At 46.0% G+C, this 19,874-nt stretch overlaps 1 protein-coding gene across 2 annotated transcripts in view; it reads right to left on the bottom strand.

The window, feature by feature from the left end:
* vegfc (vascular endothelial growth factor c) overlaps positions 1-19,874 on the bottom strand; it is a 107,351-nt gene that overhangs the window by 63,140 nt on the left and 24,337 nt on the right. For both annotated transcript variants that reach the window (XM_080880481.1, XM_080880480.1), the window contains exons 2-3: positions 7,316-7,556; positions 6,762-6,952 (exon numbers count right to left, since the gene is read on the bottom strand). In XM_080880481.1, coding sequence (XP_080736607.1) covers positions 6,762-6,952; positions 7,316-7,556 — 432 coding nt within the window. The remainder of the gene's footprint in view (positions 1-6,761; positions 6,953-7,315; positions 7,557-19,874) is intronic.

The raw sequence follows: 19,874 nt of genomic DNA, 5'->3' as shown, positions 1-19,874 counted from the left end.
AACCAACGTGGAGACAGACATAAAGAGACGCTGTACACACGATCACACTCCCCAAGCGTACTCTACAAACCGGGTCTAGGTACCCTTGCCCCTGGAGGGGGGAACTGCACCCAGACCCAGGTAGTGTTACCCTTTTCCCTGCGGTGGGGAGAGGCAGACTGCCCCAACCCCGTAGCAGCAGGGAGGCCCCACACTCCAGACCGCAGTCGGACGGCCAACTCCTCCTAGCCCCCCCCCCCCGCTCCAGCAGGCCACAGAGAACGGGGGTGAGAGAAGACTCCAAACCTCCCTCCACCCGCTCATTGTAGTGTTGATGCATGTGTGTTCTAAGGTGCATTTAAAACCCAGGAGGACATGGAGCTACCTGCCAGAGAGCATCAGGTAAGCGCATAGTCCCTCCTGCTAGCCCTCAATGTCTACGTGTATTCAAAATTGAGAGGTGGGCAACGACGCCAGGGGTGAGGTGTACACCCTGATGGTAATTTGGACTCCGTGTATCGTGCCCACCCCCAAGATCCTATATGTATGTGTAATAAGAGTGTGAGTAATGTGAATGTCTAAGTTGTGGGATAAAATTGAGGCAGAGGCAGCCAGAAGGGGACAGAGGGGGGGGTAGCCTCCTCTGCACCCTGGTGACATACCCCTACTCCAAGGCCCTGCATGTGTGGGTGGTTGTGGTGGAGCGGGAAGAGGGAGGCAGCTGGAGATGGGGAGGGAAGGAAGGGAGGGGCAGGTGACCCCTCCCTGAGGCCAACTCCCCCGCTGACCCCAGTAGGCACTCCCATACTCCGCGACCCGCCAGGGAAAGGGGGCCCAGGCCCATCCACACCGGGGCCCAGTGTAGCAGCGCCCCCCGGCCCCACAGAGCCCGGGACAGTCCACCCAACCCCACCACAGAGAAAACTGCACCCACCCCACCATCCACTCATCTTCCAGACTACATGAGACAATAGACGCCCAGGCTGAGATCTTCCTCCACCTCTCCTGTATCTCCCCCTCCTGCAGAGAGTTCCTGAGGAGACGAAAGCTCCTGCAAGATGTGACAATCTCCCCCACTAGTTGAAGAGCCCCCCAGGTGGCTCGACGCACCGGCGGCACCCTGCGCCAGGGATGGGCTCCCATGCACCCACCCGCCCACAACCCCGGCAACACACCAACCAGGACCCAAGGCCCCGAGGCCCGGCCAGGGCCCCAGCCCAGAGACGGAGCGCCCCCAGAACCTCACGCCCATCCCGGACCCACCCAGGGGCAGCCAGGCTACCAGGTCAGTAACCCACGTCCGTCAGCACAGACCCTCCCCTAGCCCCGCTGCACGCAGCCACAAGGAAACAGTCACCCGAGAGCCAACAGAGCCCCCAACCGGACATGACCGCTACCCCGGGTTGAGCCCCCCAAGGAAAATGCCTCCGGGGAACCCCCCGACGCCCTAAGCCTGTCCCTACCCCCACACCAATCACAACAATGAAGGCGGGACCAAACTATGACCCCCCACCCCCACTAGGTGATGGAGCTGATCAAAGGAGCCCAGACCAATTGATCTGATGTGGTGGTAGAGGCTGTATCAAGACTAATGTAATCTAATAGATAATTTCTATATTGGTTAGAATTAAGATTGTTTTTATTTTTCCAGTTCATGAGGACAGTTTTCTTGGCTATGCATAGGGCAGTGAAAACCATATGGGCTATATTATTTTCTGAAGTGACACACTAAGGGGGAAGTTGGAATGTTACATTTCAGACACTTTGATAAGTCTTCACATATCTCGCGCCAAAACTTCTGCACTGGTGGACAGAACCAAAGAGCGTGAATGTAATTGTCTGGTGTATTGCCTTGACAGTGTGAGCAGTTGTTGGAAGATGTAAAGCCCATCTTGAACATCCAATGACCTGTATAGTGCACTCTATGTATGGAAATTAATCATATTATTGTTTTGTAATATGTCAGGGTTATTCCAGATAGGTGTACGTTTGCATGGGATTAATGAAGACTCCGTTATTTTTAGAAACTCCCACCATGCTGTCAGAGAAAAGCTGATGTTGATACTTTTAAAGCATTCATGTCTTTTGATGTTTGAGCTAATAAATGGTAGGTCTGAAATCTCTAGATCCTTGCATAGTGCCTGTTCAACATCTAGCCAGGGCTCATCTAAGAAGGTATGTTTTAACCATTCTGAGATGAACTGAAGCCTGTTGGCTAAGAAGTATTGGTGAAAATTAAGCAGATCTAATCCTCCTCTATCCTTGGTTCTTTGTAGCATTTTTAAGCTGATACGCGGGGGTTTATCTTTCCAAAGGAATTTGGAAATATATGAATCCAGAGATCTGAACCAATCTTGTGATGGTTTGTTAGGGATAATCAAAAATAAGTAATTTATTTTTGGCAAGATCATCATTTTTATAGTGGCGACCCTTTCCATGAGTGATATGGGTAAAGATTTCCATCTAGTCAGATCGCCTTCTACTTTCTTTAGAAGTGGGATGTGGTTTAATTTAGTTAAGTCTGAAAGCTTAGGAGAAACATTAATACCTAAATATTTAATATTTCCGGATTGCAGTGGGGCAGAGGAAGAATTATGGAAGGAGCAGTTAATGGGGAGAACTGTAGATTTTGGCCAGTTAATTGAATAATCTGAAACTCTTGAAAACCAGTTTATTAGAGTAATTACCTCAGAGAGGTTGGTTTGTGTGTTTTGCAGAAAAAGCAACACATCATCCGCATAGAGACTAATTTTATGTTCTATGTTCTTACATTTTATGCCCTTAATTGTTGTAGCCTGTCTAAATGCTGCTGCTAGAGGTTCGATAAAAATTGCAAAAAGTGAAGGGGAGAGTGGGCATCCCTGTCTGGTGCCCCTCAGGAGACAAGCTGGAGGATGTCTGGTCATTTGTTCTGATACGAGCTGTTGGGGAATTGTATAATATTCTTATCCAGTTTATGAAAGAGTTTCCAAAACCAAATTTGTGTAAAGTTGCGAACAAAAATTTCCAGTTAACTCTGTCAAATGCTTTTTCTGCATCTAGATATAATATTATGGTTTCGATGTTTTTATTGTATGAGTAGTCTATTAAATTAAGTAATCTACGAGTGTTTGTTGAGGAGTGCCGACCTTTTATGAAACCAGTTTGGTCAGGATGAATTAAGAGGGGGGTTATTTTCTCTAATCTCTTTGAGAGAGCTTTGCAGATTATTTTAAGGTCTACATTTAAAAGAGAAATTGGACGATAGCTTGAGGGAAATAAAGGGTTTTTGCCTGGTTTTAGCAGGAGACTAATGTTGGCAGAATTCATATTTGGTGGTAGTCTGCCATTTTCCTCGATTTCCTGCAACATGCCGTGGAATACTGGTGCCAAAATTGTCCAGAATTCTTTGTAGAATTCTGCAGGGAAGCCGTCTGGACCTGGAGCCTTATTATTGGGCATACTTATCAGGGCTTCCTGGAGTTCACTTGGCGTCAGTGGCGAATCCAGTTCCATTGCTTGACTCTCTAGTAATTTTGGAAGAGTTACGTTGTCAAGAAACAGATCAATTTCATTTTTAGATGGGTTTATTTGTGGTGAGTATAAAGTTTCATAGAAATCCCTAAAAATGTTGTTTATTCTTCCAGGGTTATATATTGTGTTCCCCGATAAATCTTTAGCAGCACATATAGTTGTTTTTTCTTTCTTTATTTTTAACTGGTTAGCTAGAAATCGACCTGATTTGTTACTGTGTTCAAAATTCTGCAAGCGAAGTCTTTGTATAAGGAATTGTGTTTTTTTTATTAATAGTTTCATTTAATTCTAGTTTTGTCTTGCGTATTTTGTTCAATGTTTCCTGATCTTGGTCGCACGCGTAGGCTTCTTCTAGTGATTTGGTGTTTTTTTCTAATTCCTGAATATTTTTGTTTTCTTCTTTCTTTTTGTGTGATGAGAAAGAAATTATTTTACCTCTCATCATTATCCTGGACTTTGTTACCGGCGTTCCTCCATTTTCAACAACCCTAATACTGTTGTACTTACATAACTGATTGCTTTTTGAAGGCTGCTCATTTTATTGCTCTTCCAAATCTTCTTTCTACTTTCAAGACTGTAAATAAGTAAGTAAAGTTTATTTATTGAGTGCTTTTCACAGAAAGGCAGTCACAAAGCGCTGTACACAAAGATTAAAATAAAAAGTACAATCAATAGACATTATGCACAATGTAAAAGGTCAAATATAAGTTAAATAATGTGAAGAATATAAAATACGTAGATCAACAAAAGGCTTGTTTGAATAGAAAAGTTTTTAACTGCTTTTTAAAAGAATCCACAGAGTCAACCAAACGTAACTGGTGGTAGACTGTTCCACAGCCTTGGTGCAACAGACTGAAAGGTTCTATCCCCTTTTGTCTTCAGTCGTGTTCGGGGAACAACCAACAGACTCTGAGTCTGTGAGCGGGGACGACGAGCAGCAGTGTATTTTGTAAGAAGCTTGGATAAATAATCTGGGGCCGTTTAATGCTCTGTATGATAAAACAACGCTTGCTAGAACGGGTTAGTAGTCTGGCTGCTGCGTTTTGTATTGCCTGGAGGAGAGAGAGAGAGATGATTTATCCAAGCTGGTAAACAGGGAATTACAGTAATCTAAACGCGATGACACAAATGCATGAATGAGTTTTTCCAGTTCAGCTGACGAGACCATATGTCGCAGTTTAGAGATGTTTGTTAAGTGAAAGAAACACTGCCCACTTGCTCACTGATCATGTACTCTGGCTATACGACATCCCCTTGGACATAATCTTTGACTGTTGGCCCTGGTTCACCTCGCAGGTATAGAAACAACACTGTTCAGCAATTGCAGCCAGGTCAGTCTTTCATCCTCAGAGTAAGTGTCAAACTGAGTGAGTAAATCAGGAGCTGGAAGCCAGCTTTTGCTGTGTCACTTCGGCTACTGGACGGTCCCCATTTGAATCATCACTTGGGCATTATCTTCCACTATTCCCCACTACAAAAGGTGAGCTCTCTGTCCCTTCCATGCAGCACCACCTTCACCACAGTCGCACCTTCATATCCTCCAGGTCAGAAATTGGTTTTCTACCAAAAAATGTTTCATTGCATACTGAGTCAAAGAAATGATCTCTCAACTTCGTTGGATCTTTTGAAATTAAATCCATGACCAACCCAGTGTCTGCTCACCTGAAACTGCCTTGTAACTTGACGATTCATACATTTTTCCATGCCTCTCAGTAAAAACCACTCTGTTATGTCTAGGCCCCCCACGAGCCCAGTTCAATGACAGCCAGCCAGCCTTCCCTGTAACACGAATCCCAGACACTGTGGGAGAGGCTTCCAATATGTGGTTGACTGGGAAGGTTATGGTCCAAAAGAACACTCCTGGGTGTCACAGATAGTCAGGGAATTCCACCGTAGGCATCCCAACAAGGTTGGAGTGTCGCCATGAGGCCCTGTGGAATCAGGACTTTTTCTATATTATTATTGTGTTTGAATTATTGGTTTATCTTCACTCTGTCCTCAGTAAACCTTTCGATTGAGTGCCTCCTGCCTAGTTACCCCTTGACAATACACAAACATAGAACATAGAAGCAGGTTAAGATGTACCTGATGTTAACACAGAAATGCCACCAAATAATGAACCAGTTAAAATTGGATTCACCAGGCTTTATTTCTTCATTATGAAAGCAGGTTTAAAGTAAAAAACCAAAAATGCAGCGACAAACTACAATACGGGATAATCTGTGATTTATTATAAAATTAGTATAATAAAACCTTAACTTTCAGTTATTTTTGTATCAAAGAAAACTGTCATTACACAAGCAGTTCAAAGGATTTGGGTTTTGTTTTTGTCTATTTCCACACTTGTACTTCCATATCTTTTTTGTTCTCCGCAGGCAGAGTCATGGCTGAAGCTGTCATCTCAGCCTGCCCTGTGACCGCACTGATGACTTTTGCACTTCTGCTGAATCTGAGTACAGTACTTTACTGGGTAGATGGCAGAATTCCATCAGATCATTTAACCTCCTTTGGCACTATGTGGATCCCAATGAAAACCTGTTATCACTTCACAGCTTTCCTTAACTCCTTGTTTCAGTCTGTTCCACAGCTCCTCGTTTCCTGAAATCAAGCTCATCTGCTGTTCTGATTTACCTGCTTGTCGGAAGAGCTCAGTAGCCATCATCAACCTCCCTCACCTGACTGCCCACTCTCTGGCACTACATGCTTTGCCATTCATCCATTCTCTTCTGCTTATCCTTGGGGGTGCTCTAGTCTATCACAGGGTGAGAGGCAGAGTAATCCACCAGCCAACCAGACTCCCCCATTGACTCAAACCTGGACCCCCCCGAGGATAACTCCATTCCTTGTCCTCTGACAACATTTTCATTCCAACGTTGACCTTGAGTAATCTTGCCTCTTTTCTCTCACAGATAGCACTTCCATGCTGCCCACCGGTTCCCAAGGCCATTAACTTAGTGCTCAATAAAGCTTTTAAATCACTATCAGTGTCCTGAATCTGTCTATTGTGTCCAAACATTGTAGGTAAATGGCCTGTATTTGTATAGCACTTTACTTGGTCCATAAGGACCCCAAAGCGCTTTACACATTCAGTCATCCACCCATTCACACACACATTCACACACTGGTGATGGCAAGCTACATTGTAGCCACAGCTGCCCTGGGGCGGACTGACAAAGTGGTCTTAAGGTGTGCTGACTGGGGACTACTAATGCTTATCAATAATAATAATAGAAGGAAACATTTTAAAAGATATAAAACAATGTGCTTACATTTTTGCTGAGGTAACCAGTGGAGATATTCCTGCATTGTTTGTCCTCAGAGTGGCAGCATCCTCCACATCTGTAGACGGACACACATGGTGGCTTATAGAAGACGTTGGTAGGAGCACCAAACTCTCTCCCCACATCAATACACACTTCTCTGGGAGAACACTGAGTCTTCCTCCATTCTGACTCTATACCTGCACACAGAGAGACAGTCAGACCACTGTTACGGTGACTTGTTGTTCTTCCTAATGTAGTATTTATCATGTATATTGTGGAGAGAAAAGCAGACCTAATAACAATCATTTGAATAGATACATTTTGTTTTATTACAGTGGCTATGATTTCTGTGCAAGATGTCAAATCCTAGTTGACTCATTCAATCTCAAATGAGCATGGGCCTTGGATTAGATTTAGAACTGGATACATTCACTAAAGCTTAATTATAGTAATTCTAGATGATCCAAAATCAAAGAAGACTCACTCTCCTCTTTATGAAACTGAAAGAATTAAGAAGTAGAATTTGAAGAAAGAACATAATAAACAAAACATAAACATACTTTTCAGGATATCCAAGTTGAGGTAGACAGCAGCAAATGTTGGCTCTTCTGTATCACCCAGTGGCCTAAGCTGACGGACCTGTGACTGCTGGGAGAGTTTGGAGGATGAAGATGCAGCAGCAGAAAGTTTGGATTTACACTTCACAGCAGCCCAGTATGAAGGATAGATGAGACTCATCAGCTCATCTACACTGGAGGCTGAACGCAAACTCTGTTCCAAGTCTGGCGTTGGTGAAGTGTCCTAAAAGTGAAAACAGACACCTTTACTCAGAACACTGCTTTCACTGAGAATTATTACATATTTTATAATAGTCAAATGAAGAGGGCTAGAAACACTTTTCTACCTAAATGAATGATCGTAAAATTGTATTTTTGCAAGCTAGAAATTTCAATGAGGTAACAGTCAAGGCCAGAGACTGGTTTCAAGTTTGGATCAACACAATTCAAATCAATATTGGAGTTAAGGCAAACATCCCAAACTAATTCATTTCAAATTGTCCAAAGCATGCCCTAAAACTTAAAGGTTATTTTCTTAAACGCAAATAAAATTTTCCTACTTTTTAATGTCAATGTTAAATACCCCTAAATTCTTCACAACAAAATCTTTAATCAGAGTCTCAGAAATATGACTCTGACAAGACTATCAGCCTAATGACTCAAAGCCTTTTCCTATGTAACCTATGTATACTGGGGACCTTTATTCATTTTGTATATCACCTGTTTTTGTGGGAGCACTTTAAATGGCTTTGACTTTATGACTTTTATGAATATAGAAAAGGATTCTTCAGCATTCTTCAGCACTGCAGCTTTCTTACTGCTGCCAGTTGGAAGACTCGAGGGTGAAACCACAGGAACACTGGGAAAAAACACTTTTCTTTTCTACTACAAAAGTATCTGAAGTAACAAGACATTTTTGTTGCATCAACAACAAATAAAGTTTGTGCAAGATCAGTGAGGCAGTTCATCTTATTGGTTTACCATGAGCAAACACTTGCTTTGGATATCACAAATGAAGAACACGTGCAAGTGGTTACTCACTGCCAAATGTCTGTCAGTATGACGAGGATCTTAACCAAAGGGCAGGAGGGTGGGAAGAATTACAGTATGCATCACTTATAAGGTTTCCAGTCTGATGGAGTTATTGAATAGATAAAGCAATTTACTGCTGTGAACGTAGGCAGCCATACAACATATTTAAAACAACTTAAAAAAGCCCACTGAAAAAAGAAACAATACAAAACAAAATGCAAAAAAATAATAATAATAATAATTAACGGAGAACTGGAACATCAATTCTACCTCAAATAACACTGGAGCTGCTAGTCCATTACTCCGTCAGTCAGTTTGTGCGTTTTGGGTGACTTTGACATATCAATGCATTAGTCCACAGGTGAGCCCATTTTAAATGGCTAAACTCCATTTAGCTTTTCAGAAGTGTTTGGTTAACTCATTCTTTTGGCTGCTTCTCCAAGCTTGGGTGTCTGTGCAGATCCCATCTTCTACTGCAGATAATATGCTGTTTATGGATGACATATTTTGATTTTTCATTTACTCTGTGGGGTACTAAAGACTTCCAGTCTATTGGTGGAAACAGACTGGAAACAGTCTTTAGTCTTTTTTTCTTTTTTTTTTTTGCCTGTCCCGTTTCGTTCTTTTGCCATCAGAATTGTTGTCTAAAGGCAAAGAAAGATGCCCAACGGATTTACTTTACCAAAATGGACCATCCCAGCCTTGCCGTATTGGTCTATTTGATTCACCTTTGCTTTTATTGTTTATTTTATTTTCATTTGCTGAACATGGGACAGACTTGACTGGGGAAAAGAAAAGGGAGAAAGAAAGAGGGAAAGAAAAAGAGAGGGGAAGAGGGACGGTGATAAAGGGCAAAAACCAAAGACCAACAAAACAAACAGACAAAAAATACAAATATCAATCACCTGGATCACCTGTTGAAAAAGAAAAAAGAGAAAACAAGCAAAAAAAGAGAGCAATATAAAAAATAACATCATCGCAATGATCTATGTGAATATAACAGTAAATACTAAATATTAAACATTATTGTGCAGCACGTAAGATCGACAGCGCACAGTGTGCATTGAGGTAGAAGCCAAAAAGGGTGTACTTTGTGTCTGTGAGAACCCGTCTGTACACCTGTGAGCGTGAGCGAGCTTATATTTAAAAGGTTCCTTCATGTAATGATCTGCTAGAGGGTGTGGGGAGCCATAGCCCCGTCCTTCTGGGCATGAAGCAGTTATGGAGGAGATCAAGGCCATCAGAGGCCCCAAGAGCAAAGGAGACCAAGGAAGACCAACAGAGGGGCAACCGCGCCACTATCCCGGAAAGAGCTGAGGAGAGCCCCAGATGAGGGGTTGCTCAGCAGCTGCGGAGCAGAAGCCAGGGGGGTTGCAGTGACGTGCCCGTGAGCTCCGCCGGCAGCCAGCTGTGCCAGAGTGACCGAGCCCCAGGCCGAGAGGCCGAGGGTACCCCACACCCGAAGGAGCCCGAGCGAGCCCCAGGCTCCAGGCCCCGACAAGCAGCCACCAGGAGTGAGACGGTGGGTACCTGGACGCCCGTACCCGGACACAAAGAACCACCAATGCACCGATGTCTGAGGGAGTCCGCCACTGGCAGGGGGAGTGGTGGGGGGAGATAGGCCTCCATACCATTGAGGGTCTGAGATGTCCCCAGAGAGGTGGCGTCTGATACCCAACCTGACATATAGACACAGGCATACAGGCACACACAGATACAAACATCGATTCCCACCATGCTCTCATATGCAATTACTCAGCACTCACCCAACGTGGAGACAGAAATAAATAGACACTGTACACTCAATCACACTCCCCAAGCGTACTCTATACCCCAGGTCTAGGTACCCTTGCCCCTGGAGGGGGAAACTGCACCAGACCCAGGTAGTGTTACCCTCTTCCCTGGGGTGGAGAGAAGCAGACGGCCCCGACTCCGCAGCAGCAGGGAGGCACCACACTCCAGACCCCAATTGGATGACCAATTCCTCCTCCCAGCCCCCCCACCCCAACAGGCAACAGAGAACGGGGGTCTGTGAAGACTCCAAACCTCCCTGTAGTGTTGATGCATGTGTGTCCTAAGGTGCATTTAAAAGCCAGGGGGGCATGGAGCTACCTGCCAGAGAGCAGCAGGTAAGCGCATAGCCCCTCCTGATAGCCCTCAATGTCTACATGTATTTAAAATTGAGAGGTGGGCAACGACGCCAGGGGTGAGGTTGTACACCCTGATGGTCTTCTGGACGACGTGTAGCATGCCCACCCCCAAGGTCCGATATGTATGTGTTATGAGAGTGTGAGTAATGTGAATGTCTAAGTTGTGGGATAAAATTAAGGCACAGGCAGCCAGAAGGGGACAGAGGGGGACATCCCCCCCAGATGTCCCCCTGCACCCTGGTGACACACCTTTGCCCTAAGGTCCTGCATGTGTGGGTGATTGTGGTGGAGCGGGAGAGGGAGGCAGGTGACCCCTCCCTGGGGCCAGCTCCCCCGCTGTCCCCAGTAGGGAAAGGGGGCCCAGGCCCATCCGGACCGGGGCCCAGTTCAGCAGCGCCGCCCGGCCCCACAGAGCCCAGGACAGCCCACCCGACCCCACCACAGAGAAAACTGCACCCACCCCATCATCCACTTATCTTCCAGACTACACAAGACCATAGACACCCAGGCTGAGTTCTTCCTCCACCTCTCCTATATCTCTCTCCACCTGCAGAGTCAGTTCTTGGAGAGAGGAGACCTCCTGCAAGATGTAACAGCCTCCCCCACTAGTTGAAGGGCCCACCAGGTGGCTCGATGCACCGGTGGCATCCTGCACCAGGGCTGAGCCCCCATACACCCACCCGCCCACAACCCCGGCGACACACCAACCAGGATCCAAGCTCCCAAGCCCCCGAGGCCCAGCCAGGGCCCCAGCCCGGAGACGGAGCATCCCCAGAACCCCCCACCTGCCCCGGACCCACCCAGGGACAGCCAGGCTCCCAGGTCAGTAACCCACGTCCGTCAGCACAGACCATCCCCTAGCCCCGCTGCACGCAGCCACGAGGAAACCATCACCTAAGAGCCAACAGAGCCCTTAACAGGCCATGACCACAACCCCGGGTTGAGCCCTCCAAGGAAGACGCCTCTGGGGAATCCCCCGACACCCCAAGCCTGTCCTCACCCTCACACCAATCACAACAGTGAAGGTGGGACCAAACTATGACCCCCTACCCCAATAGGTGATGGAGCTGATCAAAGGAGCCCAGAGCAATTGATCTGATGTGGTGGTAGAGGCTGTATCAAGACTAATGTAATCTATTAGATAATTTCTATATTGGTTAGAATTAAGATTATTTTTATTTTTCCAGTTCACGAGGACTGTTTTCTTGGCTATGCATAGGGCACTGAAAACCATATGGGCTATATTTTTTTCTGTAGTGACATAATCTAAGCTGCCCAACAAACACACTAAAGGGGAAGTTGGAACGTTACACTTCAGACACTTTGATAAGTCTTCACATATCTCGCGCCAAAACTTCTGAACTGGTGGACAGAACCAAAGAGCGTGGATATAATTGTCCGGTGTATTGGTTTGACAGTGTGAGCAGTTGTTGGTAGACGTAAAGCCCATCTTGAACATCCGATGACCTGTATAGTGTACTCTATGTAGTATTTTGTATTGAATTATTTTAAGACTGGGATTTCTAAATAAATGAAAGGTTTTTAAGCGTATCTGAGACCAGAAGTTTTGGTCTAAGTTAACTGATAAATCCGCTTCCCATTTTGCAATAGGAAGTGATACAGGGAGTGCAGAATTATTAGGCAAGTTGTATTTTTGAGGAATAATTTTATTATTGAACAACAACCATGTTCTCAATGAACCCAAAAAAACTCATTAATATCAAAGCTGAATGTTTTTGGAAGTAGTTCTTAGTTTGTTTTTAGTTTTAGCTATTTTAGGGGGATATCTGTGTGTGCAGGTGACTATTACTGTGCATAATTATTAGGCAACTTAACAAAAAACAAATATATACCCATTTCAATTATTTATTTTTACCAGTGAAACCAATATAACATCTCCACATTCACAAATATACATTTCTGACATTCAAAAACAAAACAAAAACAAATCAGCGACCAATATAGCCACCTTTCTTTGCAAGGACACTCAAAAGCCTGCCATCCATGGATTCTGTCAGTGTTTTGATCTGTTCACCATCAACATTGCGTGCAGCAGCAACCACAGCCTCCCAGACACTGTTCAGAGAGGTGTACTGTTTTCCCTCCTTGTAAATCTCACAGTTGATGATGGACCACAGGTTCTCAATGGGGTTCAGATCAGGTGAACAAGGTGGCCATGTCATTAGTTTTTCTTCTTTTATACCCTTTCTTGCCAGCCACGCTGTGGAGTACTTGGACGCGTGTGATGGAACATTGTCCTGCATGAAAATCATGTTTTTCTTGAAGGATGCAGACTTCTTCCTGTACCACTGCTTGAAGAAGGTGTCTTCCAGAAACTGGCAGTAGGACTGGGAGTTGAGCTTGACTCCATCCTCAACCCGAAAAGGCCCCACAAGCTCATCTTTGATGATACCAGCCCAAACCAGTACTCCACCTCCACCTTGCTGGCGTCTGAGTCGGACTGGAGCTCTCTGCCCTTTACCAATCCAGCCATGGGCCCATCCATCTGGCCCATCAAGACTCACTCTCATTTCATCAGTCCATGAAACCTTAGAAAAACCAGTCTTGAGATATTTCTTGGCCCAGTCTTGACGTTTCAGCTTGTGTGTCTTGTTCAGTGGTGGTCGTCTTTCAGCCTTTCTTACCTTGGCCATGTCTCTGAGTATTGCACACCTTGTGCTTTTGGGCACTCCAGTGATGTTGCAGCTCTGAAATATGGCCAAACTGGTGGCAAGTGGCATCTTGGCAGCTGCACGCTTGACTTTTCTCAGTTCATGGGCAGTTATTTTGCGTCTTGGTTTTTCCACATGCTTCTTGCGACCCTGTTGACTATTTTGAATGAAACGCTTGATTGTTCGATGATCATGCTTCAGAAGCTTTGCAATTTTGAGACTGCTGCATCCCTCTGCAAGATATCTCACTATTTTTGACTTTTCTGAGCCTGTCAAGTCCTTCTTTTGACCCATTTTGCCAAAGGAAAAGACGTTACCTAATAATTATGCACACCTGATATAGGGTGTTGATGTCATTAGACCACACCCCTTCTCATTACAGAGATGCACATCACCTAATATGCTTAATTGTTAGTAGGCTTTCGAGCCCATCATTTTTATAGTGGCAACCCTTCACATGAGTGATATGGGTAGACATTTCCATCTAGCCAGATCACCTTCTACTTTCTTTAAAAGCGGGATATGGTTTAATTTAGTTAGATCTGCAAGCTTGGGAGAAACATTAATACCTAAATATTTTATATTTCCCGATTGCAGTGGTGTAGAAGAAGAATGTCACGGCGGGGTGCGCCGATGTGTGCAGAAGCAGGACCCAAAAGCAGATGATGACGAGGGATAGTAATGATTAACAGAAAAGTGAACCTTTATTGCGATGACGGCAGGAAATAAACCAAGAGACCAAAGCAAACAGGCAAAACACTAAGAAACAAAACACTGAACTGACAAAACACTAAGAAACAAAACACTAAAGGTACTAAGACCAAAAACTATAACTATGACCGAGGTGGAAAATAAACAGGCTATGACTATGACCATGATTCTGGTGAGAATAAACAGACGAACTGACAATGGCATGAAGAAAACAAAAGGCTTAAATACAGACATGAGGTGATCAGGGGAAGTGGCGACACATGGGGGAAAACAGCTGACAGACATAAACCTAATGACAGGACCAGGAGAGGAAAGCTAAATACAATGAACAAAGAACACATGACATTGTCAGAATAAAACAGGAAATGACAACACAACTTAACAGACCTAATACGTGATGAAATAAATAGAAAACCCCAAAACATAGAAAACCCAGGAACAATAACTGCCTAAACTAAAGGCAAATAGGAAATAACACAAAACTAACAACATCTCAAAAAATGAGAACAATACAAAGAAAGCTCAAAGTGCTGGGTCGGAGACCCAGCCTGTGACAGAGCCCCCCCCTTAAGGGCGGATTCCAGACGCCCCAAAACCTCGAAAAACAAAACCAAAAACAACCCACCAAGGGCGGGCGGCGGGGGTCCAGGTCGGAGGGCCAGAAACAAGGCCAAAAAAACAAAAAGTCCATCAAAATCACAGGAGCGCAGGGAACAGTTCATGACTCCTCAGGGGGCCGACCCGGAGGGTGACGGTCCAGAAAGTCATAGTTCATGCGATCAGGGGGCCATCCGTGCGGACGGCAACGGCGGCGACACGGAAACGGTTCAGGGGGCCGACCGTGCGGACGGCAACGGCGGCGACACGGAAACCGTTCAGGGGGCCGACCGTGCGGACGGCAACGGCGTAGAGACAGTTCAGGCGGCCGACCGTGCGGAAGGCGGCGGCGGCGCCCAAGTGTCAGGCGTACCGGCCGAGGCTTGGAGGGCACAGGACCAGGCGACGCTAAAGCAGAGGCTGAGGCCGGACCAGGCGACGCTGAAGCACAGGCAGAGGCCGGACCAGGCGACGCTGAAGCACAGGCAGAGGCCGGACCAGGCGACGCTGAAGCACAGGCAGAGGCCGGACCAGGCGAGGCTGAAGCACAGGCAGAGGCCGGACCAGGCGAGGCTGAAGACTCTGACGAGGACGGACCAGGCGAGGCTGAAGACTCTGACGAGGACGGACCAGGCGAGGCTGAAGACTCTGAGGCCGGACCAGGCGAGGCTGAAGACTCTGAGGCCGAAGCCGAGGCCGGACCAGGCGAGGCTGAAGACTGAGGCCGAAGCCGAGGCCGGACCAGGCGAGGACGAAGACTCTGAGGCCGAAGCCGAGGCCGGACCAGGCGTAGCAGAAGACTCTGACGAGGCCGAAGCAGAGGCACAGGCCGGACCAGGCGTAGCAGAAGCACAGGCCGGACCAGGCGTAGCTGAAGACTCTGACGAGGCCGGAGCTGAAGACTCTGACGAGGCCGGAGCTGAAGACTCTGACGAGGCCGGAGCTGGACCGGGCGTAGCAGAGGCAGAACCAGGTGACAGTGAGGCAGCCACAGGTGGTGAAGCAGAAGGTGGCTGGACGGGCTCCTCAGGCCCTCCAGCTGACGAAGCATGAGGCTGAACGGGCTCCTCGGGCCCGCCAGCTGACGTGGCGTGAGGCTGGACGGGCTCCTCGGGCCCCCCAGCAGACGTGGCTTGAGGCTGGATGGGCTCCTTGGGCCCTCCAGCTGACGAGGCTTGAGGCTGGATGGGCTCCTTGGGCCCTCCAGCTGACGAGGCATGAGGCTGGATGGGCTCCCCGGGCCCTCCAGCTGACGAGGCATGAGGCTGGATGGGCTCCTTGGGCCCCCCAGCAGACGTGGCTTGAGGCTGGATGGGCTCCCCGGGCCCTCCAGCTGACGAGGCATGAGGCTGGATGGGCTCCTCGGGCCCTCCAGCTGACAAGGCATGAGGCTGGATGGGCTCCCCGGGCCCTCCAGCTGACAAGGCATGAGGCTGGATGGGCTCCCCGGGCCCTCCAGCTGACGAGGCATGAGGCTGGATGGGCTCCTCGGGCCCTCCAGCTGACAAGGCATGAGGCTGGTGTGGTTCTCCTGAACCTTCAGCAGACGAAGCATGAAGCTGGCTGGGTTCTCCTGAACCTCCGGCAAACGAAACATGAGGCTGGCTGGGTTCTCCTGAACCTCCAGCAGATGAAGCATGAAGCTGGCTGGGTTCTCCTGAACCTCCAGCAGACGAAACATGAGGCCGGACGGGCTCCCCGGGCCCTCCGGCTGACACTGAAATTGGCTGCACCAGCTGTACCTCCGTCTCCGGCTCCAAACCGGCCTGGATAGCAGTACCACAGCAGCTTGGCTGAGCCTGATGGCTAGCTTTTCCAGGGCAAACAGTCTCTGTATAGCCGGGCTCATTAACCGGAAAAGTAGTGTCAATTTCAACAACTTCCTGAGAGAAAACATGAGGAGCCAAAATGTAATCACTCACTTGCGTTTGTGATACGGAGCGTCGGTGGCGTGCACGCCGCTTTTTCTTAGGAGTGGAAGACGGCGGAGCGATGGGTGGAAGTCCTTGGTAACTCCGAGGTCCCCCGAGAGCCAGTCGAGTTCCCCGGAAAGAGTGCTCGTGCTCCGGAATGAGCCACGGCTTCCACCGGAGCTCCTCCTCCAAGAGAGCGCAGAATATAGACTGGCGCTCGTCGTCGTCCAAGTCTATGGTGTGCGGCGCTTCCTCGCGCTGAACTGTGACAGGAGTATGGCGAGACTGTGATGAGGGCGTGGAAACTGGTGAGCTGAGAGGTGGTGACGCTGCGGCGAATCTCAGCGAACCGACACGAACACACTCAGGTTCCGGAGGCAGCAATGGAGATGACTGATTGTGGGGTTGTTGTGACTGGTGGGTGCTGGAAGCCATTTCCTGACTCGACAGTCCCTGGGCCTGCAGCATCTCCTTTATCCTCGTAAAGGCATCAACGATGGCAGGTGAGTCCGGGAGCTGGAGAAGGCGGGGATCCCTCTCCATAATAGCTTCAGCAGTGTTAATCATTACCAGCTTGCTCTTCAAATCGGGCGCTGTGAGGACGCGGTTGAGGATCGCTTGGATCTGAGCCATCTCCTCCAGACACTCGGTGAGAGCAGAGTCTGCTGGGTCCATGACTGGTCAGTTCGTTCTGTCACGGCGGGGTGCGCCGATGTGTGCGGAAGCAGGACCCAAAAGCAGATGATGACGAGGGATAGTAATGATTAACAGAAAAGTGAACCTTTATTGCGATGACGGCAGGAAATAAACCAAGAGACCAAAGCAAACAGGCAAAACACTAAGAAACAAAACACTGAACTGACAAAACACTAAGAAACAAAACACTAAAGGTACTAAGACCAAAAACTATAACTATGACCGAGGTGGAAAATAAACAGGCTATGACTATGACCATGATTCTGGTGAGAATAAACAGACGAACTGACAATGGCATGAAGAAAACAAAAGGCTTAAATACAGACATGAGGTGATCAGGGGAAGTGGCGACACATGGGGGAAAACAGCTGACAGACATAAACCTAATGACAGGACCAGGAGAGGAAAGCTAAATACAATGAACAAAGAACACATGACATTGTCAGAATAAAACAGGAAATGACAACACAACTTAACAGACCTAATACGTGATGAAATAAATAGAAAACCCCAAAACATAGAAAACCCAGGAACAATAACTGCCTAAACTAAAGGCAAATAGGAAATAACACAAAACTAACAACATCTCAAAAAATGAGAACAATACAAAGAAAGCTCAAAGTGCTGGGTCGGAGACCCAGCCTGTGACAAAGAATTATGGAAGGAGCAATTAATCGGAAGGACTGTAGATTTTGACCAGTTAATTGAGTAATCTGATATTCTTGCAAAAGAGTTTATCAATGCAATTACCCCAGAGATATTGGTTTGTGAGTTTTGGAGAAAAAGTAACACATCATCCGCATAAAGGCTGATTTTATGTTCCACATTCTTGCATTTTATGCCCTTAATTACTGTATTCTGTCTAATTGCTGCTTCTAGTGGCTCAATAAAAATTGCAAACAGTGAAGGGGAGAGTGGGCATCCCTGCCTGGTGCCCCTCAGGAGACAGAAGCTGGAGGATGTCTGGTCATTTGTTTTGACACAAGCTGTTGGGGAATTATATAATATTTTTAACCAGTTTATGAAAGAGGATCCAAAACCAAATTTGTGTAAAGTTGCAAATAGAAATGTCCAGTAACTCTGTCAAACGCTTTTTCTGCATCTAAAGAAAATATTGTAGTTTCGATGTTTTTACTGTATGAGTAGTCTATCAAATTAAGTAGTCTACGTGTATTTGTTGATGAGTGCCTACCTTTTATGAAACCAGTTTGGTCAGGATGAATTAAGAGGGGGGTTATTTTCTCCAGTCTCTTTGAGAGAGCTTTGCAGATTATTTTAAGGTCTACATTTATAAGGGATATTGGACGATAGCTTGAGGGTCTTTGCCTGGTTTTAGCAGTAGATTAATGTTTGCAGAAAGCATATTTGATGGAAGTCTGCCCTTTTCTTTGATTTCCAACAACGTTCTGTAAGAAATTGGGGCTAGAATCGTCCAGAATTCTTTGTAGAATTCTGCAGGAAAGCCATCTGGACCTCGAGCCTTATTATTGGGCATACTTATCAGGGCTTCCAGGAGTTTTATTCCTAATTTTAATAGTTTGCTGATGCGATGACAACAAATATGTAAAATCAGGCTCATATTTGACGGGAATCATAGGAATCAGAAAACATGAGGGTTCACAAATTCACTTCTACAATGTCTTAGACACATTGTACTGCATACATATTTCATTCAATTCAATTTCATTTATATAGCTTTAAATTACAACAGCAAGCTCTTTATATTATAAGGTAGAGATCATGCAATCACAGTACATATGTATGCATATATATGCAGTACATATGTATACATATGCATACATATGTATTAGTTGTGCAACAGATCAAAAATCTCACGGTTCAGATCAGATCACGGTTTTAAGTCACTGATTGGATCAATTTTTGGATCAGCAAAAATAGAAAAAAAAGACAAAAATTCGACTCGCCATTTCCTTATTTAAATATTTTTTGCCTATTAAAAAACATTCAACTGAAGACTCATTCCAGGCACTTATATAAAAACAAATTAAGGTGCAATATGGACATTATGGACCATGCTGGGCATCCTCTGCATCCTCTGCACACAGCCATAAACAACCAGAGGAGTCTGTTCAGTGAAAGGTTGCTTCTCCCAAAGTCAAGGACCAGTAGACTTAAAAAGTCCTTTGTCCCACATGCCAGCCATCTAACTGTTTAACTCCTCGCTGGAGGGGAAACAGGGACAAAGGAGGGGGGAACAAGTAAGCTGTAGTGCCTTTTCACTGTGCAATAGTTTTTGTTCATATCCAACAGTTTCAATACTTGAAATGTGCCATTCCCTTGTATTCTTATTCCTATTTATTCTATTTATCCCTTTTGTATTCTCTGTATTTATATTTGTGTATATATGGTATATTTCTGCTCACATTCTGCAACTTCTGTCGGTGCTGTGCTACTGGAAACTGAATTTCCCGGAGGAACCCACCCGAGGGATAAATAAAGTTTTATCTAATCTAATGTAATCTATAGGGCAGTACAGGGCTTTGTATCTACCACTACTTGTGAGTATTTATTATTTAATCTGCTCTTTCACGTGATTCAGTTTATTTTGAAAAGTCTCAACAGGATCTTGAGCTTTATTGTGAAAGGTTTATGTGGAACATAAACAAGCGGACACGCGATGGTGTTACCGTCATTGTTGCTAACGACAACGCATAAAAGCAGGCGCTTGTCCGTCTGTAGTGTGGTTATATTAAATATAAGAGAAAGAGAGAACTTTAAGAAATTAATATAGCCACTACAGTGACCATCAAAACGATGAAAAAATATTGCC

This window comes from Rhamphochromis sp. 'chilingali' (assembly GCF_963969265.1).
Source record: "Rhamphochromis sp. 'chilingali' genome assembly, chromosome: 4".
Classification (NCBI taxonomy): domain Eukaryota; kingdom Metazoa; phylum Chordata; class Actinopteri; order Cichliformes; family Cichlidae; genus Rhamphochromis; species Rhamphochromis sp. 'chilingali'.
This window is presented reverse-complemented; position numbering and strand designations above follow the sequence as displayed.